Raw genomic sequence first — 19545 nt, forward strand, 5'->3', positions numbered from 1 at the left:
ACATTATTATTATTGGCCATTATTATTCAGAGGCATCAGAGTAATCACTTAGTAATATGCTGTTTGATTTTTGTTTTTATTGTCTTCAGGTGATCAAGCACGTACCTTTTTCTTACAGTCAGGCCTGCCAGCTCCTGTTTTAGCTGAAATATGGTAAAATGTTTGCTTTCATCGATGAACTTAACTTTCTGATAATCTGGCTTTGTTGTTTTTGGTACTTAGTGTTAAAGTTCTTTTTATTTGTAGTTTGTTATTAAGAGTATTTGTTCAGTTTTTCTGAAAATAAATTTTATTGCATAAATGAAAATCAGTTGGAGTTTTGTTCTGTAGGACACATTTCTAATTTCCTTAGAATTTCTAAGGAAAGATGTGTACATTTCTATTGAAAAACCTTCTTTATAATTTGGCGAGAGTCTTAATCTTCCTTCTGTTATTTTGTAGTTTCATTTATTTCATCATCTGTAAACCCCACATTAACCCACTGTTACCCTGTTCCTACCTTAAAGAAATTGTTCTTTATATTATCTAAGGGCTTGTTTTTCTAATATATTTGCAACGAACACCAATCTCTATTCCATTCTTCTTTCCATTCAGAATATTCCCATTTTGGCAGACTGTCAGACATGTAGCACGCATTTAGTAAATATTTGAACAAATGAATAAATTCTTTAGAATGACTATACTCTTACATAATTTCTTTCCATCTGCACTGGTGGAATTCATCCCAAAGGCATCTAGATTCTATATAGGCTGGTAGTATTTTATTAGATACTATCTCTGGTCATTACTTCTTAATGTACAGGTTTTAGCTTTTCGTTACACATACAGACACATACACACACACTTAATTATTAAGTGATGATCTACATGTAAATGCTATGTCATTGTTTTTATTTTATCATCCTCCTCAAAGGTCATATTTACCCTGTATACCAATCTACCCACACCGTTGTCCTTTTAGGGCTTTATCAGACCTGAACAAGGATGGGAAGATGGATCAGCAAGAGTTCTCCATAGCTATGAAACTCATCAAACTGAAGCTTCAAGGCCAACAATTACCCGTGGTTCTTCCTCCTATTATGAAACAACCTCCTATGTTCTCTCCATTAATTTCTGCTCGTTTTGGTATGTGTTTATTAATTGTTTAGATGCATTTGATAGTTAAACTTGATTCCTAGGCATAACATTTGAGAATCAGAAAAGGATTTGTTGGCATAAAATGGCACTCCCCAGATTCCCAAGTTAATTTTCATGTCAGAGATAAGAAATGTTAAATTTGCTGTCATAGCTAGTGCATCCATGAGTCCCAATTTTCCAGGGACGGTTCTAATTTATGTCTGTTATCCTGGCATTTAGTTCAGTTAGGTGTTCCTTTTCATAATTCCCAACAGGATGATAAATTATGTGATCCTGCTAGTTATAGCTGATCCTAAATACTATTCTTAATTAGTTTTCTCTATACTCTGTATGTGTTCACAAAAAATGTGAACAATTTTAAACTCACTTGAAATGATTTAATTTGGGAGGTAATTTAAAATTACACATAAGTAGAAATTTCTTTAATTTAAAAGTTAATTAACCAGCTAAATTAAGAGCTAAAAGATTGCAGACTTTGTACTAGAGAATTTACTTATTCATGAGAAATAACCCGTTTCCCATTCATTTTGATTAGCCTTTTCTTATTAATTGTTTGTAAGAAGCATTAATTGGAATGGACCATTTAGTTAGATATCTCTGTGTATCTGAAACATGTGCTTCCACTTGAGATGTTCTTAAAATGTTTAATTCTGTCATGATTGCAGTGAATTTTAGAGATAAATACTAAATGTTGTATAATCATATTTATATAGTGTACTTCATATTCTGTGGTTTGTAAATGAATAAGAATCATCCTTTGTTTCTTTTATTTATTTATTGTCGATTTAAGGCTGCATCTGCGGCATATGGAAGTTCCCAGGCTAGAGGCTGAATCGGAGCTGTAGCCACCGGCCTGCGCCACAGCCACAGCAATGCTAGATCTGAGGCCCATCTGCGACCTACATCACAGCTCATAGCAACGCCGGATCCTTAACCCACTGAGCGAGGCCAGGGATCAAACCTGCATCCTCATGGACGCTAGTCAGATTTGTTTCCACTGAGCCACAATGGGAACTCCCCTTTGTTCCTTTTAAAGAATTGTTCTTCAATCCATATGTGTGTTACTTACTAGAAAAGTGAAACAAGCATGCTTTCTTCTTGCATAGTATGTGCTTAAATGGGTCTCCTAAAGTATGTAGTATTCAGAACATCTTTTACAGGAGATGGGTGAGTTTGGGGAGTTTGTGTGTGTGTGTGTGTGTGTGTGTGTGTGTGTGTGTGTGTTAACTCAACAACAATGTGTTTATTATCCCTACGCAAAAACTCACATTTGATCAGATAATTCATTCTCTCTTTGAGGATACTAATATTTAATTGGAAAAGACTTCTTAGTTTTATTGAAAATGCCAGAAAAGAACTTTCAATTCCTTAGTGATCATTCCCTTAGTTCATACAGGTCAGATTATTTTTATTATCAAGCATTAGTTTACCTCTTGCACTGCTGGGTCAAAGCTGCTTTAGTGATTTTTTTAAAAACTAGTTTGCCCATCGTGTTTCTGTAGATACAGGGACTGCTCATTGTGCTGATTTGTTTTCCGTCATATGTTTTATAATTGATTTACCAGCACTGGAAAATGTGTTCTGTTTTGTCCTTAGGAATGGGAAGCATGCCCAACCTGTCCATTCCTCAGTCATTGCCTCCAGTTGCACCTATAGCAACACCCTTGCCCTCTGCGACTTCAGGGACCACCCTTCCTCCTTTAATGATGCCTGCTCCCCTAGTGCCTTCCGTTAGCACTTCATCATTACCAAATGGAACCGCCAGTCTCATTCAGCCCTTATCCATTCCTTATTCTTCTTCAAGTAAGTTCTTTGTGTCTAATGACTTAGTTTCTTTCTTCATATGAAATACTGTTATATTTGTATCCCAGTAGATACAAATTTCCTTCATACTTTGTGAAATTGTTTAGTGTGAATCTTTTTCTTTTTTCTTTTTTTGTAGCATTGCCTCATACGTCATCTTACAGTCTGATGATGGGAGGATTTGGTGGTGCTAGTATACAGAAAGCCCAGTCTCTGATTGATTTAGGATCTAGTAGGTATGAATACTTAAAACTTGCAACTTTTTAGCCTTTCAGTAATGAGTATTTAACAAATGACTTAAAAAAAAAAGCCTCTGAGCTTACCCAGGTTTTACTTTATAATGATCAAATGTAAATAGTTAAGGTAAATTTACTACTTATAATTCACATAAAATTATTTTTTGAATTATTGACTTTGCCATTTACTTTTGAAAATAAGGTTTATGTAAACTAAAATATTCTGCAATATTTTTAATCATTTTTTTTACCTAAAGCTCCATATTTTTCAATTCAAAAACATTTCTGAAAACATCTCATAATCATTGTGCATTATTTTTTTCTTGAGAAAAACCTGCTGATTGAGTATCCTTTAGATTTTAGAAAGAACAAAAGCATCAATGTTCATTCATCCCCCCTCGTGTAAATCACAGTAACGCTCTTTAAAGCAATGACCCAGAAGAACAATGTCCTCCTTGCTTAAACACTCACTGATTGTGTGATCTTGTTGTTCTCAATAGCATTGAGCCATAGTTTGTCCATTTACAAGATGGAGACAGTAATACCTTTTAAGTGTGTTGTAAGAATTAGAAATAATATTTGTGGGAGTTTTTCTGTGGCACAGTAGGTTGAGTATTTGGCAGAGCAGGTTCAATCTCTAGCCCAGGAACTTCTGCTTGCTGTGGGCGTGGCCAAAAAAAGAAAAGAAATAATATTTGTACAGGCCCTAGCACAGTGCAGGGCCTGGCACATGATAAGTTCCTTATATATGGTAGTTCTATACTTCATATAGCATTTGCTCTTTCAAGATTAAGGATAATTGCTTAAATTTTTAAAATGTCAAATACAAAAGCAATTACTATTATAATTTAGAAGGTCTAAATGTCTCTGCCTTGTAAAGTTTAACTAACTGTATTTTATTTAGTAACAAAAATTTTAAATGAATTTTGTTACAGCTCAACTTCCTCAACTGCTTCCCTCTCAGGGAACTCACCCAAGACTGGGACCTCAGAGTGGGCAGTTCCTCAGCCTTCAAGATTAAAGTATCGGCAAAAATTCAATAGTCTTGACAAAAGCATGAGTGGATACCTCTCAGGTAAGCAGTATACAGTGCTTAAGAATATGAGAGAGTTATGTTTTTTATATGGACTTGTACTGAAGAACTTTTATTTGAGGAGTTCCCATGGTGGCTCAGCGGAAATAAATCCGACTGGGAACCATGAGGTTGTGGGTTCGAAGCCTGGTCTCATTCAGTGAGTTAAGGATCCAGCATTGTCATGAGCTGTGGTGTAGGTTGCATACGTGGCTTGGATCTAGCATTTCTGTGGCTGTGGTGGTGGCCTGCAGCTGTAGCTCCAATTCGACCCCTACCCTGAAACTAAACTAAAATATTCTGTGATATTTTTCTGCAGAATTCTGCGAAATTTTCTCCATATGCCATAGGAGCAGCCCTAAAAAGCCAAAAAAAAAAAAACAAAACACACACACACACAAAAAGCCACTTTTATTTGAAATTGTGTGTTGTAGCTCATTTAAAATTTTAACATCCGAAAAATTTAACAGATGTTTGATAAATACAAATAATGTTTAAGTTCCATAAGGGTCCAAAGTTCTTACAGACTAGTTGAGCACATAGATATAAGTCCAGCTTTTTGGAAAGAAGACCTCTCCCTTGATAAAGTCAAACTTCATCCTCCAGTGCAGTGAGTGGAGAGTCTCCCATGACAGTGTGGCTCTAAACTTCACCCTAAGAGACCCCTGCCTCATCTGGTCTTGCTCTGCTTGTCCTTCCTAATGCCCCACATGAGTGTTGTTCACCTTTTCATGCTCAAACCCAAATGTAGACCTAGAACCTGACCTTAGATCCCCATAGAACATTTGAGTCCATGCTAGAACAAACATCCAAACTTTACAAATTGAAGATAAGGAAGGGGACATAAACAGAGGGAAACAGGCAAGTAGAATTCCTCCTTCTAACTCCCCCCCCTTCACTCAGCAACAAGTTATAGTTTAGACAGTAAAATAGTTGTTTTAAAATAATAGCACTTTAAAATGCTAGGGAACATAGAATAGGAGATATTAATACTGAAGAGATCAGATAAAACATCTTATAGGAAAGGAGTATTGAAGCCCTACCAGGAAAGAAAGAATTAGGAGTCACAGAGATAGAAATTGAAGGTAAAAGCATTTTAGGGTGACAAGGAAGAAATCCTAAGAGCAAAAAAGTACATGACATGTTCGGAGAATGGAAAGTTGTCTATGAAATAAGAGTATGGGGTCTCTAGTTGTGCAGTGGGGCAAGGGAGCAGTAAAACTTTTGGAATTCATTGGATAATCTAAAATATTCAGTGCTTTCTTTGAAGATACATACCTATATGATAAAAGCTTTTAAAAAAGAATCACACACAGGAGTTCCTGTCGTGGCTCAGTGGTTAACTAATCCCACTAGGAACCATGAGGTTGTGGGTTCGGTCCCTGCCCTTGCTCAGTGGGTTAAGGATCCAGCATTGCTGTGAGCTGTGGTGTAGGTCACAGACATGGCTCGGATCCCGCACTGCTGTGGCTCTGGCATAGGCTGGCAGCTACAGCTCCGATTAGACCCCTAGCCTGGGAACCTCCATATGCCGCGGGAGCAGCCCACGAAATGGCAAAAAGACAAAGGAAAAAAGAAAAAGAATCACACACACAAATCAGGATAGTAGTTGCTTTTTCTGGGAAGCATGGAGATAAAATCAGGAAACACAGATAGCTTCAAAGCATTTAATGATTATCTGGTTCTTACATTAGGTTCATGGGTGGCTTTTATTATTACGCTTCATAACTGACAAATACACTATATTTTATGTTTATTAAATATTGTATAACAACTATATGTTCCATAACTTTATTAAATTATATGAAACAAAGTGTGTGTGTGTATGTTTTTTTTGTCTTTTTAGGGCTGCATGCGCTGCATATGGAGGTTCCCAGGCTAGGAGTCCAATCAGAACTGTAGCTACCAGCCTACACCAGAGCCACAGCAATGTGGGATCTGAGCCTTGTCTGCGACCTACACCACAGCTCACAGCAATGCCATATCCTTAACCCACTGAGTGATGCCAGGGATCGAACCCAAGTCCTCATGGCTCCTAGTTAGGTTCACTAAGCCTGCTGAGCCATGACGGAAACTCCCAAAGTATATTATTAATTAATAGTATTATATGAAACAATGTATATCATATTTTTAAGTATTCCTTTTTTTACATTTTTTGTTTTGCCATGCCTGTGGCACGTGGAAGTTCCCAGGCCAAGGATCAAACCCACACCACAGCAGTAACCAGAGCTACAGCAGTGACAACACCAGATCCTTAACCTGCTGTGCCGCAAGAGAACTCCTCTTTTTACGTTTTAGCATCTCTAGAATTGGGACATGTGTTACCATCAGTGATGTCTTAGCATTGTGTAATGGTTTCATTGGCAGTGTTTTTTTCCTTTTTAGTATTATGTAAAATAATGATGTGTCTTATAATTGATGGCATCTTAGATTCTGTGAAATATGGTATTCAGACTATTTGGCATTAAAGTCACGTGCTTCCTGTATTTGAAAAAAAAATAGACTTCTTTGGGCCCTACATTTTGAGTTAAAGAAGTTAAAAAAATTTTTTTTGTTTTTATTTTTGGCTACACCCACGTCATATAGAAGTTTCCAAGCCACAGCTGCAACCTACGCCACAGCTGTGGCAACACCAGATTCTTTAACCTACTGGGCCGGGCTAGAGGTTGAACACACACTGCTACAGAGATGATGCCAGATCCTTAACCTGCTGTGCCAGGTTAAGGATCCTCTTTTTTCTTAGTAACAAAAGAGGACTAAAAAGACATGTACAGAAGTGTTCATAACAGCTTCATTCAAAACATCCAAAAAGAAATAGTCTAAATGTCCATCAACAGGAGAATAGATAAATAAATTATGATGTATTTCTATAACAGAATACCCTACAGCAATAAAAATAAACTGCTGGTACATGCAGCAGCACAGATCATTTCACAGGTGTTGTATGAGTCAGAATTCTGGCACAAAAGACCCATAATAGTTATTTATTTATGTATTTGTTTAGCTCCATATGCACCTGCAGCATATGGAGGTTCCCAGGCTAGGGGTCGAATCAGAGCTGTGGCGACTGGCCTACGCCACAGCAAGGGATCTGAGCTACATTTGCAACCTATACCACAGCTCATGGCAATGCTGGGTCCTTAACCCACTGAGCGAGGCCAGGGATCAAACCTGCATCCTCATGGATACCAGTCAGATTCATTTCTGCTGAGCCACAGCAGGAACTCCAAGATCCATAATATTTAATCCATTTATGCAGAGTTGAAGAACAGGAAGCCAAATTGGTGATGATGAAAATCAGCAACAGTGTAGTTACTCTGTTGAAAAGGGGGCCATGTTAGAACCTTCTGGGATGCCGGAAACATTCTGTGTCTTCAATGGGTGTTGGTTGCATGTGTGCATACTTATGTAAAAATCCATTGGTCGCTACATGTAAGGTTAGTACACTTTTAAGTACTGCAGAAATGGATTATAATCAAAGGTGGGTTTGTGTTGAAATATGAAGGACATGAGGAGCCTATGAGGAAATATTCCCTTCATATTACTTTTTGTTTGGTATGTGATACATTGCATGAAGGTTGTTTATTGTATTGTTTTTAGAAAATGTTATTGTTAGACCTACAAGAGCAAAGCTATATGTCTGTAGTTAAGGGAAGGATTGATTGTCCTAGGTAAAAAAAAGTTGTTTTTGGTGTCCTGAAGCTGAGCGTGAGCCCCAGTATGAGGACAGGGCTAACCTAGACTTACATGGTATGCTTTGTTCAGTGAATATAGCAGGTGAAGGTCTAATTTTTCTTTTCTTTGTTCTTCCTTTTTTCTTCCCCATAAACTCAATCATGATTTATTTAGATTAGTTCATTGACTCAGATATTTCCTGAGTCATATATCTTCCAGGCACCCTATGTGGCACTGGAATGCAGAGAGGAGGAAGACATGGCCCATAGCTTTTCAGAGCCCCTAGTAGATGCCATATCATCACAGTATTTGGTTAGCAGTACTGTGATTACTATAGATGAGAAAGTGACTGACTCTGAGGATGTAAGAGAGTGTTTCACAGAAGAGATGACATTTGAGCTGGATCTTAAGAGGATAAATAGACCACCAGGTAGAGAGCAGAGGGACTGGTTTATAGGCACAGGAGCAGGTATCCACAGGATTGGCAGACTGGCGGTGGGCATGTGCACGTGAGCTTGTCTTGGTACAGTGTTCTGTTGCCTCACTCTGGCCTCTGTCTTACTCACATTGCCTGCACACATTTAAATCTTCTGCCAGGGTGCTTTTAATCATTTCATTCCTTCCCTTCCTCCTCTTGTTTGCTCTGTTGCCTACTTCTAGGGGTCTGCTCTGTTATCTTTGTTCAGGAGCTAGAACTTCAGGTATTGAACCTTTCTTCAGGTTGGAAACTTCTGTTGGAAGAATATTCCTTTTAACACCAAAACTGGAGTTCCCGTCGTGGCTTAGTGGTTAACGAATTCGACTAGGAACCATGAGGTTGCGGGTTCGACCCCTGCCCTTGCTCAGTGGGTTAAGGATCTGGCGTTGCCGTGAGCTCTGGCGTAGGTTGCAGACACAGCTTGGATCCCTCGTTGCTGTGGCTCTGGAGTAGGCCGGTGGCTGCAGCTCTGATTCAACCCCTAGCCTGGGAACCTCCATATGCTGAGGGAGCGGCCCAAGAAATGGCAAAAAGACAAACAAAACAAAACAAAACACTAAAACCTCAGATCTCACTTCCTATAAGCAGTCTATTGAGGAGTAATTAATTGAGTGAGGCTATTTCCAGTGTATTTTCCATAGAAAAAGATAGAAAAAGAATGGAAAATATTTTAAAGATAGAAAAAGAATGGAAAATATTTTAAAGTTGTGTAATATAAACATTTGATTGCTTGTTACAATACGTGGCATATTCGAGTTTATTCTATATAGTAAATGTAGCTTTGATTATCCAGATCTCTGTTCAAAGCTCAGCAAAGCAATGGGTTTAGTGGCATCTGTGCTGGCTTTGTAGTGGGAGTTATTGCTGAGGAAGAGCTGGCAGATGTATATCTTCTGTGCAGAGTTGTTGGGGCGGGACTTGGCTTGGGCTAAACCCAGGATACGACTGACTCTTCTTGCACTTGTGGTTTAGGCACCTGAGAGTGGGAAGTGTAGCACCTGCTTTACTGACTAGGAGACCTTCCCTAGAGAAGTCCCAGGGTTTGTCATGGTCAGAAAGCCACAGACAAGCTCACCAGGAGTGAATGCTCCTCCCAAGAAGACAGGGATATTCTGTTCTGGAATATATTCTTTGAAGATCAGGAGCCTCTTACAGAAACATATTTTTGTTTCCTCACACTGAGGAAGAAAAAAGTGGAACAGTTTATCATACATAGTGAACCTTCAGTGAATGTTAGCTATTTTTATTTTCAGATGCTATCATATAAGTAAGCCCCCATTGTATCTTAGAAGAGGATGACTTTGGATTACAACTTTATTTGCTACTTCAACAAATATTTATTAAGCATCTATGTACTAAGCATAGGTATACATTAGTGGATAAAGCAGTCAAGATTTTTATCTTCATAGAACTTAGCATAATAGGGGAAACAGACAATAGATAAAAAAGTAAATAATTGTTACATTACAAATTATGGTATGTGATAAGGATAAAAACAGGAAATATATTGCATGGTAGGGTGGGCAGAGAAGGCCTTTCTGAGAAGGCGACGTTAGATTGTGACTTCACAGGTAAGAAGGACCCAGACATGCAGTAATGTAGAATTGTAGGACTTGGTGTTGGACGTGGGTGTGTGGGAGAGGAAGGGTTCAGGGGTGACTCTGATTTCTGGCATGAGCCACTGGATGGACTATGATGCCATTTATAGAGAAGGGAAAACTGAGGAAGAGTAATTTGGGTGAAGATTGGGAAGAGGGGCATGGATGAGGATTGAGAGAGTAGTTTTATATGTATTTGGTTTGAGATGCCTGTGAAATACACATGTGGATTTTTCAGTTGGGTATAGAAGTCTAAACTTGGAGGAAGCGTTTGGGCTGTGGATGGACATTTGGGAATCATGAGCCTCTAGGTGCGGTTTAAAGTCATAGAAGTGGATGTGAGTTCATAGAGAGAAAGTGCCCAGTTCAGATCCTTGAAGAATGCTAACATTTACAGGTCACTTAGAAGAAGAAAAGTAGAGGAAAAGAAATAATCAGTGAGAGATAAAAGCAAATCTGAACATGCTAGGAAGCTGTGTTTTGATAACTTGGCCTCTAATACTCTGTGCTACTGGCTTGGTCCTTCGAGTCAGTCACTGTGCGTATCATTATTTTCTCAAAGGACATGGGAGCACTTGGTTCTAACTCTGGATTTTAAACTCCTTGGTCCTGGGAGTGTGTTTGTTTTGATGACTCTTGAATGCTCAGTGCCTGGTGCATGGAAAAAACTGATGCTCTCCCAGGATAGCAATAGTGTTGTTCCACAGTTACAGCTATTTAAGTGTGCATGCTTTTTAAAAGCTAATGAACTTTCTTTTATGTTCTTTATCAATCAGGTTTTCAAGCTAGAAATGCCCTTCTTCAGTCAAATCTTTCTCAAACACAGCTAGCTACTATTTGGTAAGTTTGATTGTGATTTTAACTATACATTCTCTATTATTAAAAAAAGATATTGTTTCTATAAAAGTCTGTGATTTAAAAAATGTTCCGTGTGAACCCTGGCGATCAAATAAAAGTGTATAAAGTGTTGTTCTTGAGAAATTGGCATTTAATTATTTTACAAGTAAAACTGTTTTGTTTTGTTTTTGTTTTTTAAGGTCTGCACTGACAGCATATGGAAGTTTCTAGGCTAGGGGTTGAATCAGAGCTACAGCTGCCAGCCACAGCCACAGCCACAGCAACACAGGATCTGAGCCACATCTGTGACCTACATCACAGCTCATGGCAACGCCAGACCCTTAACCCACTGAGCGAGGCCAGGGATGGAACCCTCAACCTCATGGTTACTAGTCAGATTCGTTTCCACTGAGCCACAACGAGAACTCTCCTGGTTTGCTTTTAAATAATGCCTTCAATGGAGAATTAGAGAAAATTGCATTTTTAATATAGAGCTAAATATGATGTGATAGGTAAATTAACCATGAACCAAGACAAGCCACCTTTTCAGATGTATTTCCCTTTTCATTCCAAAGTTTCTTCCCTCTCTTTTGTGATATGAAAGTTAAGGGTAAAGATTAGCTTACTTTTCTGTATGTATTTACGTTTCACTAAAATATGTTAAGGCAGCTGTTCAATCTCTTGTTTTAAAAATAAAAAATTGGGAATTCCCTGGTGGCACAGCAGGTTAAGGATCTGGTTTTGTCACTGCAGTGGCTTGGGTCACGTCTGTGGCATGAGTGTGATCCCTGGCCCAGGAATTTCCATATGTCACAGGCATGGCCAAAAAATAAAAAAATTAAAAATAAGAATAAAAAATCTAATTCTTCTGAAAATATTTTACTCTGAATAGACTCTTTCTAAGTTGTGAATTTTCATATTTTCTTTAGGACTCTGGCTGACATTGATGGTGATGGACAGCTGAAAGCTGAGGAGTTTATCCTTGCCATGCACCTCACTGATATGGCCAAAGCAGGACAGCCATTGCCACTGACTTTACCTCCTGAGCTCGTCCCTCCGTCTTTTAGGTGAGTGCCTCTGGTGGTGAAGAGGTATTGTTTTCGTCACTTGGCAGACATGATTATTACTTGCGGATTTCCTAGGGCCTCTGCTCTAGTTTTGTAGATAGTTAAACATTTACACTGCCATTTGATTTTGGTGTTTAATGAGTTTCACTGGAAAGAGAATGGAAGTAGGTGTGTATTTTCACCATGTTATAGATAAGGAAACTGGGAAACTGATGACTAAACAGATTAAAAATAAATTAACCAGGAGTTTTCGTTGTGGCTCAGCAGATTAAGAACCCGACACAGCATTCGTGAGGATGCAGGTTTGATCCCTGGCCTTTCTCAGTGGGTTGAGGATCCAGTGTTGCCGCAAGCTGCAATGTAGTTTGCAGATGTGGCTTGGATCTGGCATGGCTGTGGCTATGATGTAGGCCTGCAGCTGCAGTTCCAATTCAACCCCTCACCTAGGAACTACCATATGCTGCAGGTGCAGCAGAAAAAAGAAAAAGAAAAGAATAAATTTACCCAAGAATAGCAATTGGTGAAATGGTTTGAATCCAGATCTCTTTGGCCTTTTTTTTCTTTTTGCCTTTTTTTTTTTTTTTTTTTTTTTTTTGCTGTAGCATACAGCAGCTTCATATGGGATCTCAGTTCCCAGACAAGGGTTCAAGGGATTCAACCCACATCACAGTTGTGAATGTGCCAAATCCTAACCACTGGACCACCAGGGAACTCCTTCTCTGGTTCAATAATCCATATACTGCCATACATTGTAACTATAGACCATACTATGTTTTAAATATCTTTAATACTGTATTCTAAGTATTAAATTGCTCTAGGAGTTTCTGTCGTGGCTCAGTGGTTAACGAATCCTACTAGGGACCATGAGGTTACGGGTTCGATCCCTGCCCTTGCTCAGTGGGTCAACGATCCGGTGTTGCTATGAGCTGTGGTATAGGTCGCAGACGAGGCCCGGATCCCACGTTGCTGTGGCTCTGGAGTAGGCCGGTGGCTGCAGCTCCGATTCGACCCCTAGCCTGGGAACCTCCATATGCTGCAGGAGCAGCCTAAGAAATGGCAAAAAGACAAATAAATAAATAAATAAATAAATTGCTCTAATCATTGGTAGTCTATATAGTCTGGTCTAAAAATTCTCAGATTGAATAATGCTAAACTTACTTGTTGTTTGCTCTTCTTAGAGGAGGAAAGCAAACTGATTCTATTAATGGAACTCTGCCTTCATATCAGAAAATCCAAGAAGAGGAACCTCAGAAAAAATTACCAGGTAACGTTAAGTATCCAAGTTGTGTATTTATAGTGAGTTCTCTTAGATTTTTACCTTGAAATGTAAATGAATATACAGAATTTTTACATTCTTAATATCTTATATGCTAGACAAGAAACTATTTGATGAATGGGGTGGATTTTGATGTCAGTTGAGAAGAGTATGTAGGAAGAAGAGATGGATGTGTATATTTGGAAAGAGTGTATGTATTATATCCTAGTTAAAGTGTTTCTCACAATTTTGGAAAAATCATTAGACTAAGCTTTGTGATAAAATCTTTAGCTTTTAAAAAAAGTTTAAATATTGGTTGAAAAGGTATATGGGTAGATATTTTTAAATATTGAAAAGCATATACTAAATATAACAAGTATATAGCCACATAGCTTTGGTTGTCCTTGAGGAAATTGCTGAGAAAAAAAATTGAAAAGTATTTTTATTGGCAGGAATAAAAAAATCATTTTTCTCTTGGATGAATTCAACCTTAGAGATTTGTTTTCCAAAAATGAATATTCTTAGAAGAGAGTAAATATTTTACTATTTACATTTGAGTTAAAATTATCCTTAGGAGAAGTATCCAAAAAGTAATAGCACTCACTTGACCACAGGGCATGAGGATATTGAAATGAGATTCTGTAGCCTCTTAATGTTGAAAAATGCTCACAATATACCTTATTTAGTTACGTTTGAGGACAAGCGGAAAGCCAACTATGAGCGAGGCAACATGGAGCTGGAGAAGCGCCGCCAGGCCATGATGGAGCAGCAGCAGCGGGAGGCAGAGCGCAAAGCCCAGAAAGAAAAGGAAGAGTGGGAACGAAAACAGAGAGAGTTACAAGAACAAGAATGGAAGAAACAACTTGAATTAGAAAAACGCTTGGAGAAGCAGAGGGAATTGGAGAGACAGCGTGAAGAAGAAAGGAGAAAAGAGATAGAAAGACGAGAGGTTATTTTTTTATTTTTTGTCTTTTTGCCATTTCTTGGGCCGCTCCCGCGGCATATGGGAGGTTCCCAGGCTAGGGGTCTAATTGGAGCTGTAGCTGCCAGCCTGCGCCAGAGCCACAACAACGAGGGATCCGAGCCACGTCTGCGACCTATACCACAGCTCACTGCAACGCCAGATCATTGACCCACTGAGCAAGGGCAGGGATCGAACCCGCAACCTCATGGTTCCTAGTCAGATTCGTTAACCACTGCGCCACGACGGGAACTCCCCGAGAGGTTATTTTTTAAAGTTATTTCATTTCCCAGTAAAATCATTTTATTTAATAAGTTGCTACACTTCATCTGATTAAAAAACGGTCATTTTTGTTATGCCTTTTCTCAGCATCATTCAGTCTTATCCTGCATAAATCTGACTCTTCCTTCCCCTGTGGAGGTAAAGCAGATACTTGCTTATGAGGAGTTTTTAGGGCTGACAAGTGGGAGAGAAAGCATGTCTGCAGGTGGTATCTCACTCAAAGCAGGATTGGTTGCAAAACTGAGTTGGGTGAGGAGCCAGAGGAAGAAGTCATGTTGATCAGCTCATTAAACGAAAATAAGCTTAGGATCCAGAGTAAGATGCCAAGTAATTGGAGAGGCAGGGAGATGAGAGTGGGAGTCTCAGAGCCTCAAGAGGAATCAAGAAGTGGGCTTGCACAGGTCTTTGGGATAAATGGTGCTGTGTGGGGTCCCTGGGAGGCCAGCTGTGTTTTCAAGAGCTGTGCATGGAGCACAGTAAATTACAGTGACACTGAAATAACGTAAATAAAAGTTTTTTTCTTCCCTGATACCAGAATAAAGGTGCCGTTATTCCTACCAACATTTTTATTTATGAAGTCATCCTTTTGTTTATTGAGAGAAAAATAATTGCAGCAAGAGGATGGTCCTATGAAGCAATCAGAAAGTCTGATGAATGAATTTGCTTTTGTGGAAGTCTTTAGTTTAGGCCCTTTGTTAGAACTAGGTTTGCCCAGTTTCCCTTGGACACTCAAGCCCACTAAGTATTAAATGCTGCCTCACCTTTACTTTGTCATTCCATCAGTTTTCGAATTAAAATTGTCAATTTAAAAATTAACTTTAGGGGGAGTTCCCATCGTGGCATGGTGGTTAACGAATCTAACTAGCAACCATGAGGTTGCGGTTCGATCCCTGGCCTTGCTCAGCGGGTTAAGGATCTGGCATTGCCGTGAGCTATGGTGTGGGTCGCAGATGCGGCTCTGATCCCGAGTTGCTATGGCTCTGGTGTAGGCTGGTCACTACAGCTCTGATTGGACCCCTAGCCTGGGAACCTCCATATGCCGTGGGAGCAGCCCTAGAAAAGGCAAAAAAAAAAAATAAATAAAATTTTAAAAAATAAAATTAACTTTAGGGAGTTCCCATTGTGGTTCAGTGGTGATGAAGCCAACTAGTATCCATGAGGACTTGGGTTTGATCCCTGGCCTTGCTCAGTGGGTTAAGGATCCAGTGTTGCAGTGAGCTGCAGTGTAGATTGCAGATGCGGCTGGCTTGGATCTGTGGCATAGGCTAGCAGCTACAGCTCCAGTGTGACCCCTGGCCTGGAAACTTCCATATGCCTTAGGTGCAGCCCTAAAAAGACAATCAGTCAATCAATCAATAATAAGAATTAACTTTAATTCATTATTTTCAGGCAGCAAAACAGGAACTTGAAAGACAACGTCGTTTAGAATGGGAGAGAATTCGTAGACAGGAGCTTCTCAATCGAAGGAATAGAGAACAGGAAGAAATTGTCAGGTTAAACTCTAAAAAGAAGAGCCTTCATCTCGAGCTGGAAGCACTGGTATGGCTATAAGTTTAAGAGAAATTTATCTGAATGATGCCAGAATTACCTATTGAAAACTATTACTAATTTTTAAATCTACCTCATTAATATGTTTTAATGTAATTAGTCATATTTTTGTATGTGCTTTGAAACAGTCTAGACAGTATAGTTTGCTAAAAAAAGGATAGTGACTCAAAATGTTGCAAATTATATTGTGGTCTTAGTTCAGATGTGGATAAACCATGTCCTCTTGGGCAAGATATTCCTTTCTCCGTGCCTCACTTAAGGTTGTGCTGGTTCGGTGATTTTTCATTTTTCAGTTTTCAGATTGGTCTCTGGATGATGGTCTACAGGGGGCTAAGCAAAGTGTGGCAGGACAGTGTCTCCTCTCCCAGTACTGTCCACGCCTCAGAGAAGCTCCACATTTATCTGCTGTACTTTTATTGAAGGTTTATCAAGATTTGCTTAGAAATAAAGGATTCTACTGCTAGAAAGAAAAAATGACTTGAAACTGCTAACCCAAGTGATCTCTTAACGTTTCCTTCCAGTTCAGTAGGACTATGGTTGTTAATTAATACTGACCATTATGCTTATCAGTTTTTACACACCAGACGTCAGAGATCAAGCTGTTAAAAGGCTTGTTTGAAATGAAGATGAGAAGATATAAAGGGTCTGAGTAAGGTATACTATTCTACTAGACCCTGGAATCCTGTAAGCCTGACCTAATAGTATAGTAGGGTTTTGCAAAAAATGTGTATATAGCCATGTGATGGAGCCATAGTTACATCTTATTTAATTGTAGCCTAACATTTTGTTTGGTTGATGGATTAAAATTTTGAAAACCACAATGTTTGAGTCAGAAAGGTACTATTTTATGCTTCCAAATGAATAGGTAAGTATCCTACAATTATTAATCATGCCATAGTACAACAAAACAGTCCTAATAACTCTTTCTTTTTGTAGTTACTTGGATGTCTGTCTGAACCACCACCTTGACTATTTGTCCTTAAAAATACAATGAGAGGAGACCTTAAGATTGATTGTTTTTTCCCCAAGAACTTGGGTAACACATCAAGCAATAGCATAGATTAAAGTGCAGAGTCTAGGAAGGTCCAGAGCCCATACTTACATATGCTGTAGATAATAACATGAGCTCTAGGATGGACACAGCATGTTCCCTTTAGCATGTATTTCTCAAATATGAAACATACTTTTCTGTAAAGACTTGCATTATCATTGATTTTTAACCAGGGGCCTCATTATCTCTTCACCCCCACTGTATTTACTAAGGCTGCCATAACAAAATACTACAGACCAGGTGACTAAGACAATAGAAATTAATTTTACCACAATTCTGGAGACTCAAAGTCCAAGATCAAGGTGTCAGCATGTTTGATTTCTTCTGAGTCCACTCTCCTTAGCTTGGAGACACTGCCTTCTGAATGTGTCCTCACGTGCTCTTTCCCCTGCCTGTGAATCTCTGCTGTCTTTTTTTGTATCCAAATGTGCTTTTCTTTTCTTTTTTTTTTTTTTTTTTTTGTCTTTTTGTCTTTTTGCCATTTCTTGGGCCGCTCCCGTGGCATATGGAGGTCCCCAGGCTAGGGGTCTAATCGGAGCTGCAGCTGCCAGCCTACGCCAGAGCCACAGCGACGCAGGATCCGAGCCGCGTCTGCGACCTACACCACAGCTCACAGCAACGCCGGAACCTTGACCCACTGAGCAAGGGCAGGGATCGAACCCTCAACCTCATGGTTCCTAGTCGGATTCGTTAACCACTGCGCCACGACGGGAACTCCCCCAAATGTGCTTTTCTTATAAGGATACTAGTCAAATAGGAGTAGGGCCCACCCATATGATCTCATTTGATCTTAAGTATCTCTTTAAAGGTCCTGTCTCCAAAAACAATCGTACTTTGAGGTTCTGAGGCTTAGGACTTCAACGTATGAGTTTGGGGAGGGGCACCATTCAGCTGACAATACCTCAATCTTCTTATTAGCTTCCATTGAGAATCTCTGCTTTTGTTTTGTTTTTCTTCTTGGTAGAAGGGGAAAGGACTGTTGGTATAGAAGAAGAGAATTGTGGCCCAAAAGGCCCTCTTGGACACTGTTTAATTAGAGGAATTAGATGACAGCAGTAAGGGTAAAAAAAGAAGTTCAGAGAAGTAATGCAAAATGTCGCATGCAAACATTTATTCCTCATTATTCTTTGAGGTTGTTTATATCTTAATATTATAAATTAATGCATAAATGCTGAGTTCAGATAAAAAACATTGCATTTGTGCTTTCTCATCTTAACATAATAGACTCTTAACACTCAGAATGGTGTGTTTCCTGCTAATAACTCTCTCAAGTTAACTTGGTTTTAGACATTTATCTTAGACTGAGTATACATGATAAATAACATTTAAAATTTACATAAAAAGATTATTCTCTTGATAGGAACATTTCCTATTAGTATTTTATGTTACTGTGTATTTATATGCTCTTCCTATAGAATGGCAAACATCAGCAGATCTCAGGCAGACTTCAAGATGTCCGACTCAGAAAGCAGACTCAAAAGACTGAGCTGGAAGTGCTGGATAAGCAATGTGACCTGGAAATTATGGAAATCAAGCAACTTCAACAGGAACTTCAGGTAAGTCCTTTGCTGCTCAGTTGTCCTTAAACATGAGCAGTTATTAATAGTTCTTCCTAATAAAGTGGCTTTTGCTTTTTGGGTCGTGAACCCCTGTGAACCTCTATTAGACCTCCTTTCTAAAAGGATGTAGGTATACACAATCTTATATAATATCAAGAAGCTCATAGACTCCCTACAACTGTGCTCAACATCTAGTGAAAATCTGATTAATATTTATACATAAATGGTTATTTACCACTTTGAGGGTTTTGTGTTTTTTTTTTTTTTACTGCTATATCTGCAGCATATGGAAATTCCCAGGCTAGAGGTTGAATTGGAGCTGCAGCCGATGGCTTCATCACAGCCACCAAGACACCAGAACACCGGATCTGAGCTGCATCTTCGACCTACACCACAGCTTTGGTAGTGCTGGATCCTTAACCCACTGAACAAGGTTGGGTCCTTAACCTGCTGAACCACAATGGGAACTCCCACTTTGAGTTTTAAATCTTTAATAAACAAATACATAAATATATGTCTGTTACATTTAACTAAGGTTATTTTTACTACTTTTAGGAATTTTTTATCTAATATTATTCTTCTCAGAATTGTGGTGAGACTATTAAAAGTGTCCCTCAGGGACCTGGCAATTTTGTTCTTTACTTGCAGAATAGGGCCTCTGGAATTATTCTGCATCTCAAGAGTCCTCTTAACTAAATATATTTTTTGTGTGGACTAACCTCAATTAACAAAGCGTTAATTTATACCTGCTTTCCCAGTTATCCCCAAGTTTTTAGTCCCTCTTTGATACTCGCTCTGGAGAAGCCTGGCTTGTTTACAGTTACCATTTAGTGCAGATACCAAAGGTACCACTTAGGCTTTGCCTGCTGTCATCCTTCATTATGCTGAAATTGCCAGGCTTCTAGATGCACCCTGTTAACACAGCTTTCTTCACCACCTTTTCTTTTCAGCTAGTCATTCATAATGGATTTATGTGTAAATATTCG

The 19545-nt window shown here is 39.0% G+C and overlaps 1 protein-coding gene across 19 annotated transcripts in view; it reads left to right on the forward strand.

Annotated features, from left to right (window-relative positions):
* The window catches only part of ITSN2 (intersectin 2), a 145580-nt gene that overhangs the window by 43071 nt on the left and 82964 nt on the right, over window positions 1–19545 (forward strand). For all 19 annotated transcript variants that reach the window (XM_021088350.2, XM_021088358.2, XM_085019733.1 and 16 more), the window contains 11 exons: window positions 90–153; window positions 962–1125; window positions 2734–2940; window positions 3080–3176; window positions 4112–4251; window positions 10776–10839; window positions 11766–11903; window positions 13082–13167; window positions 13845–14107; window positions 15791–15940; window positions 18416–18556. In XM_021088350.2, the coding sequence (XP_020944009.1) occupies window positions 90–153; window positions 962–1125; window positions 2734–2940; window positions 3080–3176; window positions 4112–4251; window positions 10776–10839; window positions 11766–11903; window positions 13082–13167; window positions 13845–14107; window positions 15791–15940; window positions 18416–18556 (1514 nt within the window). The remainder of the gene's footprint in view (window positions 1–89; window positions 154–961; window positions 1126–2733; window positions 2941–3079; window positions 3177–4111; window positions 4252–10775; window positions 10840–11765; window positions 11904–13081; window positions 13168–13844; window positions 14108–15790; window positions 15941–18415; window positions 18557–19545) is intronic.

The sequence above is a fragment of the Sus scrofa genome, chromosome 3 (genome assembly GCF_054392235.1).
Source record: "Sus scrofa isolate SSC_HxYL_T2T_F1_AM1 chromosome 3, Sscrofa_HxYL_maternal_Yorkshire_Landrace_v2.0, whole genome shotgun sequence".
NCBI lineage: Eukaryota > Metazoa > Chordata > Mammalia > Artiodactyla > Suidae > Sus > Sus scrofa.